General features: G+C 44.7%; 2 protein-coding genes across 6 annotated transcripts in view; one reads left to right on the forward strand and one right to left on the reverse strand.

Annotated features, from left to right (window-relative positions):
- The first annotated feature begins 990 nt into the window (after window positions 1–990).
- Window positions 991–10,720, forward strand: atp6ap1lb (ATPase H+ transporting accessory protein 1 like b). The gene is made up of 7 exons (XM_047040470.1): window positions 991–1,130; window positions 7,831–7,868; window positions 8,084–8,163; window positions 8,866–9,107; window positions 9,506–9,556; window positions 9,937–10,180; window positions 10,430–10,720. The coding sequence occupies exons 1-7, from the start codon at window positions 1,024–1,026 to the stop codon at window positions 10,664–10,666; spliced, it is 999 nt and encodes a 332-aa protein (XP_046896426.1). The 5' UTR covers window positions 991–1,023; the 3' UTR covers window positions 10,667–10,720.
- Window positions 10,721–17,563: 6,843 nt separating this feature from the next.
- Window positions 17,564–25,192, reverse strand: part of LOC124480263 (cyclin-dependent kinase 17-like) — a 35,992-nt gene continuing 28,363 nt past the window's right edge. For 3 of the 5 annotated variants that reach the window (XM_047039391.1, XM_047039388.1, XM_047039390.1), the window contains 7 exons: window positions 24,560–24,657; window positions 24,073–24,178; window positions 23,512–23,554; window positions 23,336–23,426; window positions 22,012–22,089; window positions 20,823–20,944; window positions 17,564–20,017 (listed from right to left, as the gene is read on the reverse strand). In XM_047039391.1, the coding sequence (XP_046895347.1) occupies window positions 20,841–20,944; window positions 22,012–22,089; window positions 23,336–23,426; window positions 23,512–23,554; window positions 24,073–24,178; window positions 24,560–24,657 (520 nt within the window). In that variant the 3' untranslated portion in view covers window positions 17,564–20,017; window positions 20,823–20,840. The remainder of the gene's footprint in view (window positions 20,018–20,822; window positions 20,945–22,011; window positions 22,090–23,335; window positions 23,427–23,511; window positions 23,555–24,072; window positions 24,179–24,559; window positions 24,658–25,192) is intronic. The other 2 variants (XM_047039389.1, XM_047039392.1) reach the window with 1 other exon arrangement.

Consider the following 25,192-nt stretch of genomic DNA (forward strand, 5'->3'; position numbering starts at 1 on the left):
TAGATGAACTTCTTTTCACCCATATATTTACTGTAATTACCATGAAATCTGTGTTTTGAGATTTTTTGTGAGCTATGATTTCAGATGTCTTTCAATGTGACACCTTGATCCAATCTGGTATAAACACATCCCCCGAAAGTCGTTCCACTGGGGACGTGTTAACACTTCTTCCTCGAACCAGGTCAGACGGACCAGGGCAGAACACCGTTCCAGAAGAACAGCTGAACAGGATCCTGACGCCTCGTCACCGACTGAGATGCTGTTAAACAGGAAAACAGAGCCTGTCATGGCTGTGGGTCGCTGCCACCACCGACACATCCCATTCCGTAGCAGCTGCAGTTCAGCTGTTTCTGGGATCCATATTTTCAGCCCCAGTGGTCAATGTCCTCTGCCCTAGGCCCTGCACTATTCACAAGTACACATACATCAAGTAAATTAATTCCGCTGTTGTGGCCGCACCGTGCGGATCTAGGTCATGCAGTAATTGCAACTTCTTCTTTTTTTTCCATCATCTTTTTTTCTTTTCTTTTTTTGCCAACGCTTATAATAATGGCAACATCCTGTCCTACACATTCTGACCTTGACGTCTTTCAGGTGATTTCCAGCGAGCACATGTGTGCATGTGTTGTGTGTGTGTGTGTTGTTAACATGGGGTAGGTATAATGAAACACAGGGTGAAAGAGAATAAGCCGCTGTCTATACTTAGTGTTTGCCTGCAGCTATGTGGTCATGAAAGAGAGAGAGATAGTGTGCAGGGGGTGGATGTGGCTGTGCAGGCAGAGCGAGAGAAGGAGGATGACAGAGAAGGGAGGGGAGAGGAGCCGGCAGAGGGGTGGGGGGGGGCTTTGTGACGCACGCTGATCCACTCTGCCGCGCGGCCATTGGCTGCGGCCGCTGCCAGTCGCCGTGACAGCGGAGGGAGAAAGAGAGAGGGCGAGAGAGGGAGAGAGGTGCACAGACAACGCCGGGGGAGCAGATTATGAAGCGGAGCTCGGCAGAGGCAGTCTCTCCTGCATTGTCTCGATGGCTGCACACGCATTCCTCCTCCTCCTCCCGTCCCTCGCCCTGCTGTCTGCACTCAGCCAGCCAGCGCTCTCCTTCGATCAAGTGCCTGACATCCTCCATAGAAGGTAGTGCGCCCCATTGTGTGAATGTCTGTGCGTGTGTGGTGGTGGTGGTGGTGGGGGGGGGGGGGGGGGGTGATGGGGGGGGGGGCGAGAGGCAAGCAGAGATGCTGATGTGTCATGAGGGTCTTTTCTCTCTTTCATTCTCTCTCTTTCTCTTTCCGTCTCTCTTTCTATCCCTCTCTTCCCATTTGTGTTCATCGTGATATGTGCAGACATCAGCTGAGGGGCTTCACCTGTCTTGACTGGGGATTTTGTTTACAGTTGGACGTGGGTCTAGATTTGTCCCCTAAGGTGGCGTGTGTCAGAAATTGGTCATCGATTTTGGGGCTGTTGTTGCTGTACAGTGGTGTCGGTCTGACAGGAAAGAGGTAAATAAGGCCAGGACAATGGGCCTGCAGGAGAGGGACCTTGCTTTCGCAGTCTGGGAGCAGGTAAACAAGGATGGGACTGTGAGGAGAGGAGGAGAGAGGAGGAGAGGAGGCCAGGCATTGCCAATTGTCTTTTGGGGTTTTGTTTATTGATGCAGTCGGAGAGAGGGGAGGGAATTCTAGCCAGCCATGGGCTGCATCATGCACATGCAATCCTGCAGGTCAAATCGAAATGAAATGTTCAGCTGGCTAACCAGGTACATCAGCACAGCGCTAGCACAGAGGAGAGAGACAGAGTTAGTCTGGAGATGGAAAGTGCGTGCAAGATGTATCACTCAAACTGTGGATTTTGATCGACCAAGGGCATTGCAGTGCTAACTTTAAGCAGTTGATTCAATTAATTTCAGCTGGACTGTGAAACGTACTTAGAAAAGTACCTAGAATATTCTTGTGTTCATTGTGTGGGCTGTTGCTGATAGTTATAAGACAAAACAACATGACAGCCTCTCCAGCCTACCATTCAGCACCACTCTACATTCCAACATGTTTCTATGAACACATGCCTCTGAGACGCTTGTGGAGGCGTCTGTTTATGTACACAAAGCTAAAAAGTTCATTCAGAAATTCTAGGGCTGAGATTTCTGATAATTTACAATGGATTTTCTTCAGTTTTTCTATTTTTAGTACTTTTGATCATAATTCAATTCCTTACTCCGTGGACAGATTTGTGGCCTGCCTTTGCTTTCTCACAATTCACACTTGGTCAGGAAGAGCAGAAGAAATGTAAAATGTGAGCTTCAAAGAGTCACATCGACTCACTGTCCAAATGCATTTGCTGTCACGTTTATGCATTAAACTCAGCAAGATGAAAATGCCTTTACAAAGAAAGGGCTCTCATTTCTGATGTCTCACTTCCTGGGGTATTACACCCAAGAAAAGGTAAAATGGTTGCCTCACATTCAGGAAGAGGCATGGTGCTAGCTTGGCTACAGTCATTAGACTGGCGCTGTGGGATGGTGGCCACAGCCAGAGTGACTGATGTAGAGTTGTGGTAGGATGCTAGTGGTGCTGGGGAATTCAAGAAGGAGAAGAAGGATACTTTCTTTTAGGAGGAGAGAGGCCCACTGATTTATTATTGAGTTATTGGCCCAAAAATACAGATGCTATCAAGTTTATTCGACATGACCCTACCACGAGAAAGAGACATGAAAGAGACACACGTGTATCATATACAGTACCAGTAAAATGTTCAATGAACGCAGGGAAGCAGATGGAGGAGTGCATGAATGAGGCAGACGGATGTCCCTAAGAGGTTTAAACACCTCTCAGGTTGACCTGGAGTCACGCCTCGGGCATTAAAACCTATGTTTACCTCTCGGTAAACACTTAAGACTTAATCAGAGAACTGATCGACTCTATTATTGGAGGCACACACGCACACAGAAGAAGACATCTTGGCATAGATAAGGATTTCGGTTTCCTGTGTCTACCTCTGATTGGAGGGAGAGAATGTGGAGAGGGTGTGTCCCTGTGTAAGATCAAGCAGAATGAGGCAGAGGAGGCTTGTTTACAGTTTGCTGTGCATCACACCTTGCTTGGTGGTGCACAGCAGAGCACTGCGCTGTGTGTGTGTGTGTCATATACTGCATGCACGTAGGGATGAGAGTGTGTGTGTGTGTGAACACGGCTCTGTTTAGGAGATCGTGTGTACATTGTTGTGTTCGTGTCCTGTGCCACTGTGGCGCAAGCGTGTGTATGTGGGTGTGTGTGGGTGTGTTTTTCCAGTCAAGTTGGTGTGCGAGTTTCTTTGTTTTGTTTGCCTGTGTGTGTGTGTCTCCTCTACATCTCTGTGTGTGCGCCTCTGTGCGTGAGTGTGTTTGTCTGTGAGCGAGAGAGAGAGAGAGAGAGAGAGAGAGAGAGAGAGAGAGAGAGAGAGAGAGAGAGAGAGAGAGAGAGAGAGTGAGAGAGAGAGAGAGAGAGAGAGAGAGAGAGAGAGAGGTGAGCTAGGGAGTGGCTCGGGCATGGCTGTGATGATATAAAGGGCTGTTCAGCACCCAGGCACCGTGTGACAGGCTGAGCCAATGACAGGGTTGCAGCAGCCCCGGGTTGCTGACCTCGCTAAACTGGCACAGGAACAAACGGCTGGGCTTAGTTAGCATGCACACACACTCACATGCGCACACACTCACATGCGCACTCACACACACACACACACACACACAAAAACACTATTTTTCTCTAGCTTATCCTAGCCAGCTGAGGTCTCGGGTTGGGCATGTAGATGTTTTGTGTTATTGTCCATTGCGTTGCGGTTTCTGTTTATTTCGGATGTTGCGACAAAGTTTTGGAGGAGCCTAGTGGTTGAGGATTCATAGTGAGAATTTACAATGCTTTAAGATTATGTACAAACACAACCTTTTTTTATGATGAGGTATCACGATAGTGGACCTACATTTATCTACGTATACTTTTTAGATTTGGCATGCATCTATGGTTTGTATTTAAGTATTTAAGCTGTAGAAGTATGCTTGGCTGGTTACAAACCTTGCTTTGGATGCACGGATGGCCCAACCAACGTGGTTCTACCCTATTTCTTCCACAACCTCCCACCTTCCACAGTATTTATGAGTCATAAACTGTCAATGCATTTCACATTCCTAAAAAACATGCCACAGGTTCACTTAGTTAACGACGCTGGGATAATTTAACATATTGTACTTGGTGTCAATCACTGTTGTACTGGTCGGATGTTTAGGGACTTGCATTCATAAATATGCATAAGGCTTGCAAATCACAAATGCCGTTCAGATGTCGAGTTTTATTGAAGGTCTGTGTTGTTATACGTCGGTTTATTTCACGTTCGGTGTCTGGGCGGAGGAACAGGTGCAGGTGATAAGTCATACGTGCCAAGCTGCCCTCTCACCCATTACTGCCAGCTGCCAGCAGTACTCCAAGAACACACACACACACCTGTGCATGCTGTGCACACACACTCTTGTTAGCAGTCTTACTCAAAGTTCACATCACATCCTCCGTGTTATCACTTGGTCACACCAGATTATCTCGCGGTCATCACAAAGTGTCTGGGCGTCTTCCGGTTTGGGAGGATTTACCCGGTACTTGTAATTTGATTTAAAGTGAGGACACAGCAGCTTATTTGCCAGCGTCATTCCAGTGACCTGGTCCTAAGTCAGAATCAAAGCCATTGAGCGGGCAAGAATGAATTACCGGTAGTTTCCCTCCATGATGCAGTTATCACAGAGAGAGTCAGCATGACTGGGTCAAAGGGGGGTCAGCACGGCCTCCTCAAGTTTGAGTCTGGGGTAGGTCATGTAAGTAGAGATTGAAAGCACCATCAGATTTTATTCATGCTCATCTTGTGAGTTTATACTCTCCAAAGCTGGTTACGGTAGTGTCAGAAAGGCTGTTTTTTGGAAGCACCATTTTAGTGGCCCTCCGGAACACGAGGAAGCTACACTGGAAAGTCTATGACAGCAAAGTTTCGCATGTGGAACTTTGAAGGGACCTTTTTGGTCCAGGTACAACTACAAATGAAGGATCATGTATTGTAACAGTCTATCAAGAAGAAACTCACCAATTGAATGTTCTATCAGTACACAACATCTCAGGCTTAGAATGTACTATCAGTACATTTCTCTCAGGCTTAGAGTCTGATAATACAAATGTTCTTTTTAATATGCATTTTGACTTTACTTAGTAATGTGTACAATGTACATTGCAATACTGTTCTATATTTATACAGTTGATTTTATTTGTCTTTTATCTTTATTTTACAAGTTTGTGAAAAAGACATCTAGTATGTGTCAGGGGAACACCCCGAGCCCATTGGAAAGAGTGACACTTTTGTTTGTCATTTTGCATAAAGTTTGGGGTTCGTGGCAACGGGGCCATATCGGGTCGCCCAATGGGAATCTGACCTTGCTTGGACTGTTGCTTCCTGATTTCTGACGGAATAAAACTGGATTAAAGGGACAGAAGACAAAGGTCACATAAACCAGAAAGGACATGCCCAAGCCAATTCTTTAACAAGTAATGAATCAATTCCAGTAATGACAGCCCCTATCTCAACTTCAACTATCCTGTAATTCATGACCTTACAGTGATGTCTAATCCCTGTTCATACTTTAGCTTCTCTTTCTTCAAGTGTAACTTCCTAATCCTAATCTTTAAACAGGTGGCCTTGCACTGGTTTACTTAGAATGACCCAGGTGTCTACCAGAGATAACCGCTCCAGACAGGCTGGCTTAGGAAACCCTGGCAACACCTTGCTTAGTCTCTCGTAGCAACAACCCTTGTCTACCACCAACTGCCTCTCTGACAATAGAAAGCTTGTAAAATACAGTGGCAGTTGATAGCAGACTGACAGATGGAGAGACTAAGTGGAAGAGTAATTGAGACTTGTCTCAGACTCATGATCAATTGACTTCCTTCATGACTTGGACTCTAGATGAGAGACTTATGAAGGATGCAAGGGACGACACAGATAATCCTTTTCTTTATCAAATCAAATGAAGTGTATTTGTATAACCCTTTTTACACGCAAGCATGTCACAGAGGGCTTCACATACGCCCATAGAACTGCCCCTCAACCAACCTAAACTCTTTACATTCCATTGTTTTTAACTTGTTTCTCTTGTAGTATTGTAGTCAGTCACAATATGTCAGATGACACCCATTTGAAGTACGGACGTTAATTTGTTACTGTACTGCAACACAATTGTGGCAGCCCCTGAACAGCTTTTCTGTCTTTGACCCTGTCCTGAAACAATGAATGTAATGATTTGGACTGAATTAACTTACTGATTTCATAACTTCTTCCGCAATCTGCCAATGCAATACCACAGGTGAGGTAAAATATATCATCAAAGACTATGGTACTGGAGACAGGATTGGAGACCGAAGACATGAGCAAAGGACTGAGACTTGATTTGATCCTAAAATAATTTAGATTTGACTTGTACTTGCAGAGATAATGACTTGTGAACATTTTTGCCTGCAAGTTTCCTCAAATGACGAGTTTTAAAAAATATCCCAAAAAGTGCCATTGTTGTCTGCAAAATGTCCATGGAACATCAGTAGTATTGCTAGTTGTTTGCTGGTCAGTTGTCCTTAACAAGGTTATGTGGGATTAGCACTAGTTCCCACACCCACACAACCAGTGTTCCAGTTGAGTCCAATTACACTTGTCAGGTTAAAGAATTTCTGAAGCCTTGCGGTGCAGCATTGGCGCCTATTTAAATCACCAGAAACAAAACTCTACTACGGAAGCTGACCATGACATGGCCAATAACGGATTCAAATTCAGGCCACGGATGTCAGGTTTCAGTCCACGTCATACGCATACTTAACCTGTGTGTGTATGTGTAAGTGAATGTGTGTGTGTGTGTGTACGTAATCTCATGGTAAGTCCATTGCCACGGCATTATGTCTGATTACACAGTTAAAGGGATCTGTCTAGAATTAGACACCAGGGGTCCGGAAGTTATGAGGCTCACACCGGCCTTCCAAGAAACAGGACAGGGTCAGGGCCAGGGTCAGGGCCAGGGCCAGGGCCAGGGCCAGGGTCAGGGCCAGGGTCAGGGTCAGGGTCAGGGTCAGGGTCAGGGTCAGGGTCAGGGTCAGGGTCAGGGCCAGGGTCAGGGTCAGGGTCAGGGCCAGGGTCAGGGTCAGGGCCAGGGCCAGGGTCAGACTGACCAACTAGTTCACATAAGGAAAGACAATGGATAATTTGTGAATGTCGATCAGACCTCCTGGTAGGACTGTAGTGAGTCCACAGCATCTGAATCCAAACATCACCTTTGGAGGCACGTGTTTTGTACATACTGATATCAATACCAGTAGTGAGGAAGATGTTGTTTGGGAGAAGAGTGCATGTTTAGTGCTTCAGAGCAATTCTAGCAAACCACCATGCATTTGCATTGCTAACAAGCTGACATGGGGCAAACAGCAGCGTCTCAGTTGGGGTGGACACAAACACAGTCTGGATGAATGGATGAGTGCAGTGGGAAACGCGGTGGGAATGCTGCAGTCCAAAATGGCTTGAATAAGAATGAACAATCATGCCCCCCCCCCCAGCCAACACAGTTACTCTTTCTAGATCAGGATTCTATGCAATGGGACTCAATGTTGGATGCCTTGATAATGTTCTTAATAATTGTCTTATTGTATTCATTGTGTGAGCGTGTATATGAAAGTGAGTATTGTTTTAGAGGCTGCACGAGTAGATTTCGCTGTATGGTTTTACTGCACAATGACAAATGAAGTCTAATCTAATCTAACCTAACTCTTCGACATGTCTGCTCTTGTTTCCACAGCTCAGATGTCCCTCATCAGTCAGTGAGAATCAGAACAAGTAAGTCACAACACTTTGAAGTGACAAGAGACCTGATTTAATAAAAACTGTCATGTTAATGCTAATACTGTACAACAGCTGGGGTAGCAGCCCCTGCATGTCCACATCCATATGCACGTCTTTAATTGCATGTCTTTAATTGCTACTCTGTAACATCTTAGTACTGTTCTTGTATATTACATTTTGTTTAAAACCAGGAATCATGTGTGTTTCAGATCCAGATGGACTGGGTTTGGAAAGTGAAGAAGTTGTTTTGTCCCCTGAAGAGGAAAACCCACTGAGGAGAATACTACAGGTAGAAACCACCCTGTACCCCCTCTCCCTCCCTCCCTGTACCCCCTCTCCCTCACTCCCTGTAGCCCTTCTCCCTCCCTGTACCCTCCCTCCCTCCCTGTACTCTCCCTCCCTCCCGTACTCCCTCCTTTCTGTCTCTTTCTCTTCCTCCTTTCCACCATTCTCTCTTCCTCCTTTCTCACTCGACAACACACAGCACAGCGTGCTCAAAGGTCCCTTGTTCAACGAAAATGTCTCACGTTCTAATGTCACATCTCTCGCCAACACTATAGTGCTTCCTTTCCTGTTTGTGACACTGGAAGTGTTTCTTGGATCACAGACACAAAGCCGATGAGCCGGTCATCTAAGAATGCAAGGCTGTAACCAGCCAGCGATGCTTCATCAGCCCTTTGAGGGACATCGCAGTCATGGCCTCAGAGTTAGTACAACAGCTCCCTCTAGAGGACAATTTATTTGCAAAGCAATACTCTCGACCTATCGCCGAGGAGTGCTGACTGTGCTCCCGACAGAAAGTCGCAAAGAGGCTTTTTTCTCTTTGGGTAACCCATGTCTCTTTTTCTCTCCACCTCCCCCTCTCCACGCGACTCTCTCCGGGCATTCCCTGGCCCTCTCTCTTCCACTGTATCCCTCCACCTCTGGTCCTTCTTCCACATTACGCTCCCTCGCTCCCTCCCTAACCCCCACCGCCTGCATGTCCTTCCAGCCCTACGGATGGCATCACCAAGGCCAGGACCTGAGCAAGCGGAAGCTCCTCCAGTCCCTCAGCTCCGGGCCCTACTCCCCCCTCAGCGTGGTCAACAACGGCAACACCTGCATCCTGTTTAAGGCCAAGCGGCTAGCCATTCGCTACAAGAACCACACCTTCGTGGACCTGACGGAGAAGACCTTCGGGCCCGGCGCCCCTGTGGACACCAAGGGCTCCATCTGCACCAAGGAAAAGGCAACGTAAGGCACCGTTCTCCTCTCTACCAGACGGAGGGGCACGCCAAAAAAGGGACACAGTCAAATCAAACTCACCCCATAGAAATGTATTTGAGTTACTTTTCTTTAGAACCAGGCTTAACAATGACACCAGAAAGGTAGAGTCCTGTGTTGTTGCAGAACTGAAGCAAAATTATAGATGACAGGAATTGTGGAGGGTTAGTTGGACGGATCCTTTGGTGTCATCGCAGCCTGTGGGACAGGGCAAATTAGGTGCAACAGGAACTGAACTGGGACCAGATTTTGTAATTGTAACTGGCTGCTTCAACAGCACTTTGGTGAATTCTTCTCATAACAGTATTAGAGGTGTGTTTGTTACTCGGCAGGCAATCTCTCTGATGGTTGTTTGTTTTGGCACACAGGCTCTCCCTGAGGTTTGGAGATGTGGAGGACCTACGAGGGCTCGTCATCCGGTACTTGTTTTTCCTCCCTCCTTACTCTCTCCCTGGTTCTCCCCGTCAATACCTTGGTCACATCTCACAGTTTTACATCTGCTTCTTTGAACTTTTGAATTTTTTATTTAACCAGATGAATTACTGTATGTGTAGACAATCTTTGAACGTCAGTTTCTCATAACATACCATTAAACACACAATGGAATAGTACTATCCACAATAATACACAATATACAATATGCTCAATGTAATGTATGTAGTACAGATATTCAAATATAGTGAATAAGTCCTCATGAAAGAAGTTTATGCTATAGTACAAAGTGATGAGCAGAGAAACATTCTCTGCATGGTGACGTTCAGTAGACATGAATCATGAACAAGCCTGTCCTCCGATGCAGGCTTCAGATGTCCAACACTTTCTACGAGTCGGCGGGTCAGAACTGGTTCACCCTCGACAGCGTCCACATCCATTACAACTGGACCCAGGAGGCCACGTTCAACGCCAGCGAGGTGTACGCCCCCGCCACCTCGTCCTACCACTGCCAGCACGTCAGCAGCCTGCACAAGTACGACACCCTGCTGATGCCCAGCTCGCACGGCGACACCTCCGCCAACTGGCACATCACGTTCACCGACTTCCAGGTAGGGGAAGATGGGCGTGGGTTTGTGGTTGCTTGTCTAACAGTACTGTCTGGGTGTGTTTGTTTGTCTGTTTGTTTGTTTGGTTGGGTGGGTGGTGGTTGGGTAGGAGGTCTTCTTCTCTGTTTGTCTACCTGTCTGTCCAGCTACTTCTTTTCCATCTATACGTGGAAATAAGAATGTAACTAGCCCCCCCCCCCCCCCCCCCCCCCCCAGACTTACCCCTGTCACTTCCTCTTAACCTCTCTCCAGATCCAGGCCTTCAACGTGCAGTCAGACAAGTTCGCCTCGGCCACCGACTGCGCCACTTTCCTGACGCCAGCCATCCTCATGGGCCTGGTGACCTCCCTGATCCTGCTGCTGGTCCTGGCCTACGCCCTGCACATGGTGGTGCACCTCAAACACATCGACCGCTACGAGGAACACAAAGCCACGGTCTACTTCCCCCGGAGCCCGGAGGCCGAGTTGCCGGACAAGAACAGCCTCTGAGCTAAGGTGGGAGGACGTGAGAGAGGGCAAGGGGCGAGGAGGGAGAGGAGGTCGGGAGCAGAGGACGAAGGGGGAGAGAGAGAGTGCACATGGGTGAGAGTGGAGAGATGCATCCTGCAGCTTCAGAACGCCTTATCGTGCTTCATGTTTAACAGGAATTACAGTTTGCCTCCATAGAAGATCAAGGTATCGAGAGAGAGAAAAACAACAACCCATAAATGTCATATTTGTTTGCACCATCAAAACTGTGCTGGGATCCTTCTTTCATATTTCTGTCAACGTGCATCAAAGCACGTGACATTCCGCTTCTGTTAAAGGCCACTGGATTTGACACCCTCTCTCTTGCTCTCGCTCTCTCTCAGAGGAACCCCTTGGGGTCGAAGGTCAATGTCAGGGGCCCTGAAGGACTATAGCGTCTACAGATGTTCACCCTAACCAGTGTGTTGCATCACAGGCTTAATCCCACCAACCTTCGTCACATATTGACCTTACATAATCAGGTTTACCATAGTGTACTTTCCTCCACAAAAGCAAAATCATCCATATGAGCAGATTGCGTAGCTGAAAAAGCCTTACGTGCTACATGCTATCATAAGTTGATTTCTTATCTGTGAGACTATTGGGAGATGAGAAAGTGGGACGTTTCTACTTATAAGATACATCTGGACTTACACGCAAACTTTTGACGAGTCATGGCATAAAAATGCTTTTTTGGGGGGAAACGCACTGGGTTCTGACACCTGGCTGGGGGGGATAGGATCTGCTACTGTGCTTCCAGAGTCTCTTGGTTCTCCCACCCCGCCCCACACATACTGCAGCCACGGCCGGACTGTGAAATGGCCTTTAAAGGACTGTCCAGACCAGGGGGTCTACTGATTATGGTAGCACAACACTGGTTAGCACAACACTAACTCTCAGCTGAATGAATGGAACAATGCTGCACAAGACTACCCTTCTGAGAGGGTGAAGGAAAGGATGCAGATATCTGGATTGACTGGAGTGTATGGACATGGAAGGTGATGGATCTGCCAACCACTTTGTTGGGTTTTTTGACTGCCAAACTGAAGCTGAACAAGTAGCCATACAGCATGGTACCAGGCTGGGGTGATGGGTAAGGAATACGTGTTACCGCAGTGTATAGAACAAAAACACATCATTTACAGAAGAATCACTCTGAAGAGATTTCTTCTTTTTTTATAAACAGTGTAATCGAAAACTTTAACTATTAGGTACAGGACGTCTATTCTAATCCTCATAACCAAAAGGATATACATCACTGTAGATACTAAAGGTCTATATATGATCATAGTCGTTTAATATCTTTAGATATCGCACAATTACTAAACATAGGATTGGTGGAAATGTTGATGATGCATTAGGTTTTTTTACAGTAGTACCATGTTACATTGTCTGTCAATTTGTTTTAAATTGGGCCTGACATGATACTTTAAGAAATTGTCAAGTCAAATTTGAACCGTTTTCACAGTTAAAGAGCCAGAATATGTTTGTTCCACCAAATATTCATTTATTCTACTACACCATGCTAAACAAAGGTACAGGCACTTTTTAAGTCATTTTATTTGAGAAACTTGGGGAAATTTACAACAGCCTCATCAGACCATTGAAAATATGTTGGTATCTGGAAATACTTCAACCTTCTTTCAGAAACGTAAATCTCACTGTACAGTTCATGCAGTGATTAAAAAGCTTGCTGTTCTAAGATTTTGTCACTCCACTGGAGCGATCTACTCACCTCTGTTCCATTTAGTGCATTTGTAAAACAAGGGTGCAGTTATCCGACCCAGATGCCTGCATCTTTTTCTTAACTTGTCATGGCTTTTGCTGTTGTAATTCGTTTCTCAAAACCGAATGAAATTACCTAAAAGTGACAGTTCCCTTCTAGAGCATGGCATTACAATAAAAACATCTAGAGGGATTTGTTAAAAGACGGACATCTGGCCCTATCCTTTCACTAATGTAACCATACAAGGACGATACTTATGGAATGCCGTTCGTCCACAGGTGCATATAGCGGCCATTATATACAACATACCACTCTAGCTGCAGTAACAACATCAGTAAACTCACTAATACAGATTAATAACACTCAGCATGGCAGTGAATAGATATCTTACATTTGATATGGCAGTTCTGTCAATCTGTAGCAGTGTGAAATGTGTTGTTTGGTCATAAATGTATCCTACAAATTATGAAATGAGTGGCAGTGGTTTTTCAATTAACCAACTGATGTAGTTTGAACAATAAATGATAATCAAAATAAAAATGTTTTATATTTTCTTTACTCTTAATTGGCCATGAATGGTCTTCATGAGGAGAACTAGTTTCCTGGAGGTCCAGAATCCCTGCCAGCGTTGGTGCATCCTCGTCAGATGCAGCAGGCACCGTGTTATCTTGCTGAACACATGGTCTTTCTCCCGCCTCCAAAACAGCCCCTAGCTGTGATGGTAGCCTTTCCATTTTACATGATATTTGCCGCAGGTTTCTTGCACTGATTAACACATGCATCAATGGTCACCAAAGATGATGTTGTCCTCCATGGCAAACTCAATGTGCTCCTTGTGGTCATCCAACGCCAAAACCTTCCCTGTAGCCACAGCACTTGCACTGCTCACATCTCATCATCAGTGTTGACCCGCTGACCCTGTCAAGAGAATGACCTTTTACACACAAGTAGCATGACAAGGCATTGTCATGTCCACAGTGACAATTTTCCCGACAACTTTTAAGTTATCATCTTCCAATGGTTGTGCACCTGTGCCTTCTACTATGTGGAAACTGATTGGTGTAATGAAGTTTAGTACCATCTTGCCTTCATAAAATGGCCGGAGCTGCTGTGACAGGCTGCAGTCCACGACCGTGCAGAACTACACTGGCCTAGGGCCATATACTACAGTTATTTTATGGACGCAGAAAAAAATATGGATCACAAAATGATATATATAGCTGTCCAGAGTGTTGAGAAATCGAAACATCTGCTGCAGAAAGACCCTGCAGCACCGCATTTATACTAACCACTTGATCATCACAGGAATCAGTGGAGCAAAATGTGGTGGACTCCTGGATATGTATTACGTGAAGATAATCTCTGAGGTTTAATGAGACTCATGAAAACAGGATGGATCACATGATTCTTGTCATGTGAATTTAGCTAGTATCCCACTACAGTCACACTTTGTACATGTTAACATCACCAGAGATACAAACCAAAAGGATCAACTCTTGAAAAACTCTTGCGGGGAGGGTAAAGAAGGGTACGTGACTGCGAGGAGTGATGCAGTGAGGGAGGCGAGGGAAGAGATAGAGTAGATGGGAAGACACGGCGAGGGGTAAACTACACCATTTGAATTTGAGGATTCGCTTGGAAAGATGGTCTGCACGGCCTTAGGCTTTGCGATGGATGGACAGCAGGGTTGAAGTGGAAGAGGTTGAGCTCTCCTACAGAGAGAGAGAGGTGGGCGTGGGGTTGAGGAGCCTCGAGGAGGAAGAGGTTTCGGCGTGAAGCCTCCCGCCACGGAGACAAGGCAGAGGTGCTTCCTGATAGGCTGGGCATAGCGTGTCACGTTGTATCATGTGGGATCCACCCGCCGTCTCCTCAGTCGTGGTGGAGACGTTTCTGTCCTTGGACAACTGCCACAGCTATTCACAGCTAACGGTCTTCACGGATGTTACCGTTCTTCTCGGCCGGACTTGCGCTCTCCTGCCTGCGGTGGCTGCACCGGTGGGCCCAGACTGGTCATGAGGGTGGCCTGTCTGACAAGATGTTTTCTGTGTGCACTGGATCGAGGCTGAGATTTGAAATGGTCGGCGTCGACGTGTTTCCTTAGGTATTGCGGGGCCGTGTGACAATGTCAATCTGTTCAGTTATTTCACGAACCCATGCAAGCCGCGCTGCTGAACTGCTTTTCATTGCTTTTTCAAACCGTCACACCGTCTCTCTATCAAACGTTCAGACCCACTGCTTCCTGTATGAGTTCACCTGCTGGCCTATGAATGCCCAGTTGAGATTCATGAAGACCAATAAGGCTAACCACTGGGACTGTTTTCCGATGTTATGCATCACAGACTGGATGGTTGACATTTTATTATTGATTCCATATCAGTTTATCCAGTGGAGGTCCATCCTGCTCTGTCACATACAAGCAGCACAAGATTAGAAATGAGGGAGACAAACTCAAGAATGTAGAGGTTCTGACTTTATTCCCAATGGCAGTAGGCTAATGTACAACTGAGGAGAGAACAGACATAGTGGCAGGTAATCACATCACTTAACTCAACAGGTGAAAGCAGTGTCCAATCTAATCAACCAATCAAAATGGCGAGATGGTTAAACCCCGCCCCCTTCACTTGACAGCGTTTTTGAAGCATTGTAAGATGTGTGTTGTAAATGTCTGGCAACTGTGTTCTTTTGTTTTACTGATCATGGAAACTGTCAGAAATCAGAAACTAGCATTGCATACAGGTTTTCAACATTGAACACTAGTCTTATCACTGGTTCAATCAGCATGGTGGAATCTACTTAAGCCACAATCCTTAGCCTGAGTTTTGACTACAGTGTCTTTGAAAAAAGGAAATATCTGTGCCAGAATTGTAGGTGATGTTGTTCTGTACTCATTTTAATAATGAATGTCGTCATGCACTAGCAAGTCGAGTTTCAGAAGTCACTAGCAGTTAAATTGTTCTATAACAGTGAGACAGAATTTAATGTAGTCTGATGCCTGGACTTATACTTCAGAATATGAATTTAGTGAATACACTTACATTTGTAATATTTCACACCAGGAACAAAGTGTTTTGAAAAACACCAGTTCATAACTTTATACTTTATTTTCTCAATTATGTTTTTTTGATTCAAATGATATTTGTGGTTTTAATCTAATTGAACATCAATTAAATCAATTAAATGGGTGATTCTATGCAATTCATTAGCACAACTCACAAAATTCAGACAAAGTAATATGCTTCAAATATACTTTAAGGCAGAGTAGGTAAGTGTTGCAAACCTTTGTTTTGAGTTCTAAAGAATTCAACCCAAAATAGCCCATCCCCTCCCTTCAAAACCACTCCCCCAAAATACATGAACGTGCTGCCTAACTACAGCCGGGAGTAAGGTTGGCAGACAGTCAAGTAGCCCATATAATTAATTAATGCACTTTTAATGTTAAACCTTTTGATGTATTAATTGATATTGGGATTTGAAGTTTATTTCAGCAAATGTGACAAAAAGGGCATCACAACAACATTACCGACCCTGCCTTTAATTGATCCAATTAAACTACAGAAACAACAATAGAAATGTTGGGTGGGTTGAATTCACAATGAATGACCCAAACATATTTACACAAACCATCTTCTTGGCCCAGAAAATGCAGCATACGTAAAACTCCCACCTTGTTCAGACTACCGTAGTCATACCATCTCTATGATTACATAATTTAAGGTGAAGACAAAATATGCGAAAGAATTTGAGATGTTGAAATGAGTATTTTTATGACGTCTTATTTGTCCCATTAAGCCACAACTTATTGTTTTAACATTTGTAACGGTCTAATTATTATGCAAAGCCAGAACTGCTTGATATGCAAACGCACACCTTGCACACAGTAATAAGCCTCTGTCCTATGAACTGTATGGTTTTCAGTAATGGATACAATAATGAATTTCCATCCTTAAAATACAGCAATTTAAACACCAGAAAAACCTGTTCTACTGATCTCTCACAGTGTAATCATTCGCAATCACTCTACTCATTCTCTGCCAACATATCCTACCCTCAAGTCTGGTGATCAATACAGAAATATTGCTATGGTTTTCATGATAGGGAAAAGAACAAACTCGACTGTATCAAACCTGTACACTTTATATTTAGAGATCAAGGGATCATCTCCACACATGCTGCATACTCTCTCACTTTCTGGAGCTCCAGAGGTCTCAGGCACAGACAGTCGGAGAACAAACATATCCTACTCTAAAATCAGGCAATTATCTTCTTTGTATCCTCTTAGTCACATTTACATATCGTCTTGACACAGGATAGCCATGTGGTCTGTGACACATTTGTTTGGGGTTTTCTGGTTCCTCATTCCTACATTGTTTTGTTGTGTTTACCAGTGACAGGTAGGTTAAGAGCTTTCACTCAAATAAATAAATAGCTGCAACGTACGCATATGAAATCTTTGTGGAGTAACCAACCTACTGAGCGAGCTATAGAGCCTGCAGAAAATACAACCTTTACTACAGGGCAAATAGCGCTGGGAGTTGACCTTTTTCCATTTGGAATTGTCAGTCAGAACCATTCCCATTCTCATCTTCCCAAAGTGCAGACAGTTCTATTTCTATACCCCTCCTGTATGGACCATACAGGTACATGCATTCTTACAGTGGACAGAAATGGAGATGGATAAGTTGGCATTTGTCTGTGTGAACTTGGCCAAGCAAATGAGGTGACTGAGATGATATAATGACTGAGATATTTGTTGGCTTCCATATATGAAATGCAAGTCTTATTTCCAGATTCACTGATGCCCAGTTATTAAATGAGACATCAAGACCACATCCACAACACAACGCCACCCATTAGTCCTGAGCTTAAGGAATGTGCAATACGGCTATGGTTCCCATGGTGCCACGGAACCACCAACAAAGTTAAACGGAGAACAGGATCCTGGGATATGTATTCCCAGGATGCATCACATATGTGATATGTGATGATCCATTGCCTCAAACTAATTCAAGTTAAAGGTATGGTGAAATACTTTGTAATATATTTAAAAAATTTCTATTTTTAAATATTTCTAAGAAGGTAGATAGAGGTGGGGGAGGGGGGTGTACCGTTGAGTATCTAAAGAGGTAAAACTGGTGCAAAGAGTACAAAGAATCTCATCGAATTTGTGATAACACTTTATTTGAATAGTCCATTTGTAGATGATCTACACATTACTATATGTTCAATCAACGATCGACAAATGTTAAATCACTATCAACTAACCCTCAGCTACACCCTAACCAATTAGGAAATGGACATAACCAACTGGAATTTTGTTTCTCATCAAGTTTGATCATCTACAGATGAAGTGTTACCAAATTTGTGCACAAGTTGTCTTGTATGTCTCCTATGTGATGCAAGATTCCCACCAAAAAAGTGACCCCTTTTTACACACATATGACAACATCTTACACATGAAACCAACCACCTGCCCCGAGCAGTGTAGCGTCCTTTATGTTGTCTAGTCTCTAGTTTATGTTATCTCATATGACACCAGTGGTCCAGCCCTTTATTAGAAAGCCCAGTCCACATGCAGTGGTTCCAGAACTTCTGTCCCATCTCCCGTCTCAGCTTTGTACCCTCTCTGAATCAAAACGAGAATTTTCAGTCAAGTTTCAGACTTTGCCCTTAGCATGGAGTCTGCAATCCTGTCGAGTGAACTCTAGCTGTGACTCTGGGAAGGGTGATGTTTTAATCATGCTGGATCTCAATGCTCAATGCGGGGTTGGCATCCTACTCAGAAGTATTTTTCTGACGAGAACAGGATTTTCTCCTCTTCTTCTGTACTCCTTGGGAACCGTTGTATTTCTCGTTATGCTACCCATCAGGTCTTTTTCTGGAAAAATATTTCCTATTACTGGGCTGATAATACACAAATGTACCTTCCATTGAGACAATGTGATCGCACTTGACAATCCCTCTTTGAATGCCTTAAGGACTTCAAGGATGATATATCTAACTTTCTCCGCACCTCTAGGTCTCTAACATCTACAGACCATATCTTTTGCCGACTGCCTTCTACTTGAGGCCTTTCCCCCCATTACTGACACATTCCATCTCAACACTCTTCTCCATGGCCATGTCTGTCATGTCTTTCCATGTGTTTAACACGATTGAGAGGCCTTTTTTTTACAGTAGAATCTTGCATGATATAGCATACATATAAAACACACATACTCAGATTTAGCTTCTTTATATATCATTTTTCATGTGGAAATGCTACAGTTACCAACAAAACTTCAAGTCAAGGCAGAACAGGAAGGGGCAGTCAGGGGTGGAGCAGGTAGGTTATTTGACCCCTCATCAGACAGACCCATGCTACATCTGTAGTGTGCTGACCCTGGGAGTCAACATTTCGACCGTTATACCACCTGTTGTGGAGATCTCTACGGAATGCCGGATTTGCATTTTATTTATTTTGTTGCTGTGGTTTGTGGACAGTGCTCCTTTGTGCATTTTTCTGTTGTGGAGAGGTGTGTACCCCTTCTCCAAAGTGCATACTTGTTCCCTTAAGTAAAGGAAACTCCAGTAGCTTCAGGGGTTGTTACTGTTTACTTCAGGGGTACATGTGTCCCCTATTCTGCCTGAGTGACTAATGAGGAAATACATAACAGCCACCCTTAGCTATAAAGGGCCATAAGGTGCAAAGGTTTCTTCAACTTCATCGATAGCAAGACTGCACACTGTCATATTCAAGTGTTTATGTGTATTGGAGAGAGCGAGATAGAGGTAAGGGTGTGAGGAGAGACATGCTATGCAATGGATTAAATACTAGGCAATGGATAATGCGTTGCCATGGTGATGAACGTAGGGTTGGTTGACATTGTAAAAGGAGCGACAGTTGGGTTTTCTTTCAACACTATTTCAATTTGAGGAATATTGACCGAACCAACTGGCCACGTATGGATCCTTATGCTAACCCACTTCCTCCATGGCTGTGTATTTCTGGGGGCGTGTATGTGTCGGGAGCAGGAAGTGGTAAAGGGTCAGGAAGTTCAGGCTCGTCGTGACATGACAAAACAGAGTTCTACGGCTTAGTCTCTCAGGTGCAACAACAATCCAATGAGAAAGAAAGAGAGAATCACTTTCCTCCTACTTGGGAGCGTCCCCACGTTCCTGAGGAGTGCCGAGTGGGGCACCCCCTCCGTCCACCTGCGCACATGAACTGACACGGAAAAGTGCAAGTCCTGTTCAAACTCCACTCACCCCGAACACACGCTAACCACAGCCCTCGTACAGGTAGTGGCAGTTTGGAAGACGGTCTTTCCCCTTCTTTTATCACTTCATGTTCCTCTTCTCCTTTTTCACCGTCCTCCGTCTGGATTGTGCACCGTTTTGATCTGGAGAGAGTGCTTCTCAGTCTTGGTTTTGGGTAGTTTTTTTGTTTTGTAGTGTGTTCTCCTGTATTCTATGTGTGTGTGTCTGTCTATATCAGGGCGTGTGTGTGTTTTGTCTCCTTTGGTGTGTGTGTGGCAGGGTTGGGGTGTGCGACGGCTCTGTGCGTCAATTATCCGCACCCCAACGCTCCCGCTAAAACAACACACTCTGCCTTCGACCCCTTCCCGTGGCTGAGAGAGAGAGAAACAGAGAGATGGAGATGACTAAATAATTCACAGGAAATACATTCACAACAGCACCTCTTGCTCATTAGTCACAATCAAAATACAACCAAAATCAAATTCAAATCAAACTCAAACCAATAGCATGTGTTTGAACTATTACCTCATTATATTAACTGCAATAATTACTTACCAGCACCTTATAAGATAGAAATAACTCATAACTCATCAGGTCCAAGGTCATTGTTAAAAACCCATGCAAAATGTCGAAAACACACAGCATCACTCCTCACACAGACTTACAAGTCTACTAGAGGGGTTACATCTCCCTCTGCAGGAACCTAAACAGAACTGAACATAAACATAAAACACGTTCAAATTCCTCTGTTTACTCAGCCAGAGTCCTGTCATCCACATGTCCCAAAATGTCTCCCGACTGTCCTTTCACCCACCAGGGAATTACAAATACAGAGTGGCTTCGGAGGAGGAGAAGAAAGCAAAAGTGAGGACAGTGCGTGAGAACATACACAAGGATGGGAGGGGCAGCGACATCTCCGGAAGGGACATGAAAGTGAAATGGAATAATACGAAACAAAGTGAGAGGAGAGAACGAAACACGTGGACCTGAAGCCAAACTGAGTGAGTGAGGGGGTGTGTGTACGAGGACAAACATGGATCAAGTTCAGGATGGAAGTTTAGAACTTCAAGGGGGGAAAACAATGAGGCAGAAACGAGGCAGGAGTGCCGGAGAGCGAGGGAAGGGAGAGAGAAGAGAGGGTATCGACTGCAGATTGAAAGAGAGGAGCGTATTTACCAGAATGGTAGGGGCCACTCAGCCAGTAGAAGGGGAGGACGGGGCATGACTCTGTGCCCTGAGATTGGATCCTTCTCTCTGGAAGTACTGCGAGGGGGCGGAGCCTAGCTTAAGAGCCACTGCTTTAGGGCGGAGGGCAGTTTGGTGTTGTGGGGGTGGAGGTGGAGGTGTTTTCAAGGGTGGGGGGGGGGTTAGGGGGGGCACACAAAGTAAGAAAGGATTGAGGCAGAAGAGGACAGGGAACGAGAGAGATAGGGAGAGTGGTTGGGGTGAGGAAGAAAGTCAGAGAGAGAAAGCCATGTACAGAGAAACGGACAGTAAGACAGACTGAAGCCCTGACTGGACTCTACAGAGGCAGATGTCCATGTGTAGCTTGGTTCACACTAGCCTCTACACATGCTTCCTCACTAAGCACTTGTTAAGCCTGTCAAATCCACAGCATTTAGCCTATAAAGTAGGGCACACAGTGGTGTACATTGGATGGCATTACTTGTTAATGTATATAAACAAACACAAATGCACAAATATTCACTAAATTGATTTTATTGACCTACAGTAGGTATCAGGTTTTATCAGAAAAAAACAGTACAGAGTCAAACAAACTTAAAGAAGTCAAAAAGCAACAGCTATTGTGATTATTTAAATCAACCACTTTCAGGTGTTACTACACTGCCAGTAGAAATGCTGGGGTTATTTGACTGAATTCAAAGTCAAGATCTGGTTGAGGAACTTTCCAGACTTCACTTCCTTGACTGAGATGTTCCACATTGGAAGGGTGGTACTGGCTACACATGGCACATCCAGTAGCCTTACCCCAGTTGACAACTCATGGACTTGCTTATGTGAACACAAACTCTCCCGCCAGCTACAGTTAGTCAGAGTAACCCCGGGGTGTATGAGAAGTAGACATAGTTCAGTGAAAGGACACACACCTAAAAGGACGAGTGCGTGACGAGACTAAACAGTGTCAGAAGAGATACAGGAAGCGAGATGAAAGAGGTGGCAACTGACAATACTGCAGAAGAAGAGTTGGAAAATGGAGAGTGACCGAGAGCACACCCTTCACCCTTCAGGGACTGGTTTTCTTCCCTTTGTTCTCTATTCTGAACCCCAAAGAAGAAGAAACAAAACATGGACCTGACTACCCCTACACAGCCGCCTAGCGCTCACTAACCCCCGCTTGGCTCACCTGTCTCTGTGAAGCCTGAACCCCTCTTTCCTGGATCTCTTTGGAGATGGATGTCCTTCACTGCGAAAATGGAAGAAGCTGAAAACAAAATGAAGGAGCGAGTCAATCTCCTGCAGTATTACAATTCAGGATGCTACAGGACAATCCCTTTTTGAAAGCAAGAAACCACGATCAACCGTAGTCAATTCTATGGTCTAATATCTACATTGCTCTGTTTGAGTCTTTGGTCATTAGTTTCTCTGGGTCTGCAGTTGGACATCATTGATATAAATGAAAGTGCAGTTACTATAGTGTTTTCCTACATGTTGGGTTACCCTGAAGCTAAGCACTCTATGAATCAAAGGAATAGAGTTCCCAGAGTTATCAGAGTTACATAATGGATAGACTCAGACGTACGTTGTGTGGTCACATAGGGCTTTTAGTCGATGCGGGCCCTTGCTAAAGATTTGTCTTTGGGAGACAGAGTAAAGAATTACAGGCTAATGTGCTTACAGTAAAAAAATAGTTTAAAATATGTAAGCAGAGCACCCACTTTAGAAGACAGATCCACCAAATAATAATACTTTATTCATCTAGCAGACGCTTTTAATGGAAATCTACAGCAGTACAGGGGGTCTAAACCCGCAGTAAAGCACCCTAAACACAGAGCTATACCCACCCTAAACCTGAAAATGCATAACAAGAATACAAGAGTATTATGTTCAGTGTAAACAACTTGAAACATCCCACTAAACGAAGGCTTGGGCAGCATGCTTGCAGGATACTGAAAACATGCACTACAGAGATTATAAATTATTTCAGAGAAACCCAGTCCCAACCTGTTCAAACCCAAGAAAAAAACATTGTCTTTCTTTTGGTTATCTGTGGTCCAATAACTGTTTTTGTGTACAGTAAAGAGTACATAGAGACTTCTTTGTGAAGGGTGTGGAAACTATATTTTTCCTAAGCCCACAACAGAGTATACCAAGGAGTCAAGACAGGGATCCAAGGACTTGTAATTAAACAAGACAGGATAACACAAACCCCTGTTTTATCTAACTTTCCAGTTCAGAAAAACAATGTTCCCGCTACTATGCGCTGGTGTGTAGGCAGACCAAGCACCACAAAAGCTGCTGTTGTTTCATCCTGGGAAAGAAGTTCACTCCCAATCAGGGAACCTGAATAAAATTCAACCACCAATAAATTGAAACAAACTCAAAAAGTAATCCCAGTAGTAAGGGGAACTAAAGCTTTAAGGTACACGGTGGGGTGTTGTTGCTATTGTTCCATCCAGACCAAGTCTGTGGTGATGGTGGATGTGGGTGATTGAGGTGGATCGACTCACTGTCAGCCAGTGTTTGGACCTGCTCCCCCAGACTCTTGAAGTAGGGGTGTCGGAGGGCGTCCTCTGCCGTCACACGCTTCTTCGCTTCAAACTGTAGGAATGGAGACAGAGAGGGAGGTGAGCAGATACTCCATCGACATCTGGAGGGGGTTGGACGCCTTCGATTGGTTCTTTACCTGAAGTAGCAAGGAGAGCAGGTCATGGCCGTCGCTGTCTATCCTGTGAGAGAATACGAGCAAATCAGGCGCGTTAGCGTGGCTGTTTAACACAAAAGGAAATGTTACTCCGTGTTCCGGATTGCATTCATTGGAGTTGACGTAACATTCCTAGACCTACAGAGCTCCAGAAATACAGAGATCAAAATGAAAATCGGTCACAGCTGGTGGAACTGTTTCATGGCTATTGTGTTGTATGGCAATATCTGATTTTTACATCCAACGTACAATTTGAATTTCTAGAATACATCATTGGATGGAGTGGCATGCCCAATGTGTTTTGTAAAATTCGGAATTCAGTTGTTGTAGCTGCAGTGTGTCTGTAGCAGGCTAGCTGCAGTCAGAGCTTCAAATCTTAACATGTCACAGGATAACAGGCCCGTAGTAGCAGGCAGACAAATGCTCCAAGCAAATCAGACATCAAAACTAAACGCAGAGAGCACTCTGTGACCAAATGTGCATTAGCATGCACGCTTGTGCCTCACGATACAATCCAAATCACACACAAACACACACACAGACCTGGGTGCATGGTTGACGAGAGGCTCTGCACGATACCGAGGGAATTTGTGGGTCTTAAACTCTTCACTGGTAGTGATGCCAGGCCATGTTTCCTCTGTAGGTGTACCTGAGAGAGGGAAACTATATTTGCTCAAAGGAACTAGAACACCTGCAGACATGTGTTGCATTTATGATATGAATATAGCTAGAACCATCCCAATGATGATACCTTCACACCCGACTATTGAAGAGCGCAAACAGAGAAAATAAAAAAACATATTTTTGACACATCAAGCGCACTCTGCTCCCTAAACCACGTCAGATTGCTCAAGGGAAGAAAAGAAGGAGAACGACAGAGAAATAAATGCATGTGGGGAGAGAGACAGAGAGAGAGAGACTGAGAGACAGACAGATACATAAACAGAGTGAGAAACAGAGAGAGACAGAAGGGATTGAATTGATCATTCAGCTTCTACACGCACACACACCAAAAGGGATGAAATCTTACCTAGTATGCGGAATATGAGATGCAGTTCATCATCCACCGTGGAGCCGGGGAAGAGAGGTCTTCCTGTGATCATCTCATAGAATATGCAGCCCACACCCCTACACAAACCACACAGTCAGCGTGTGTCAGAATCAAAACATCACAACGATTTGGTATTACCTTTCTTTCTCGGGCGCAACAAGTTAGCTTTTCATCTTGAGTAGGGGACAAACACGCAGTAGGCCAGTGACAGAAGCAGTAGACAAAACTCTGCACCTCATCTGACTTACATACAGGGGAAGCTCTCATAGGCTTTGACCATGCTTGTGTTTGTTGGGTGAAGAACAACATACAGGACTAATACAAGTATAAAAGCTGTATGCTGGAAAACTTTGCTAGTGAGTCGGTACAATTCATAGGTGGTCCTTTACATTTCCTGTATTTTGACCCATGTAAAAAAATAGTTTTTGTATAAGATTTTTTTTAAACATAGATATAACACAGTTTTTAGCTATGTTTTGCATTTAAATCATTAAAATGCCATAGTTGGATTGAAGCACAATAGCCTAATCATCTACTCTGCCACGCTTATGGAGACAGCTTGCAGCACAGGACATGTGGTCCGGCACAAGACTGCTGACAAGTTCAACTTGA

This window comes from Hypomesus transpacificus, chromosome 18, assembly GCF_021917145.1.
Source record: "Hypomesus transpacificus isolate Combined female chromosome 18, fHypTra1, whole genome shotgun sequence".
Lineage (NCBI taxonomy): Eukaryota > Metazoa > Chordata > Actinopteri > Osmeriformes > Osmeridae > Hypomesus > Hypomesus transpacificus.

Coding starts and splice junctions, on each gene's coding strand:
- atp6ap1lb (XM_047040470.1), top strand. CDS start 1,024: ATGGCTGCACACGCATTCCTCCTCCTCCTCCCGTCCCTCGCCCTGCTG. Junction 9,108..9,505: donor TGCACCAAGGAAAAGGCAAC/GTAAGGCACCGT, acceptor TTTGGCACACAG/GCTCTCCCTGAGGTTTGGAG. Junction 9,557..9,936: donor CTACGAGGGCTCGTCATCCG/GTACTTGTTTTT, acceptor CCTCCGATGCAG/GCTTCAGATGTCCAACACTT.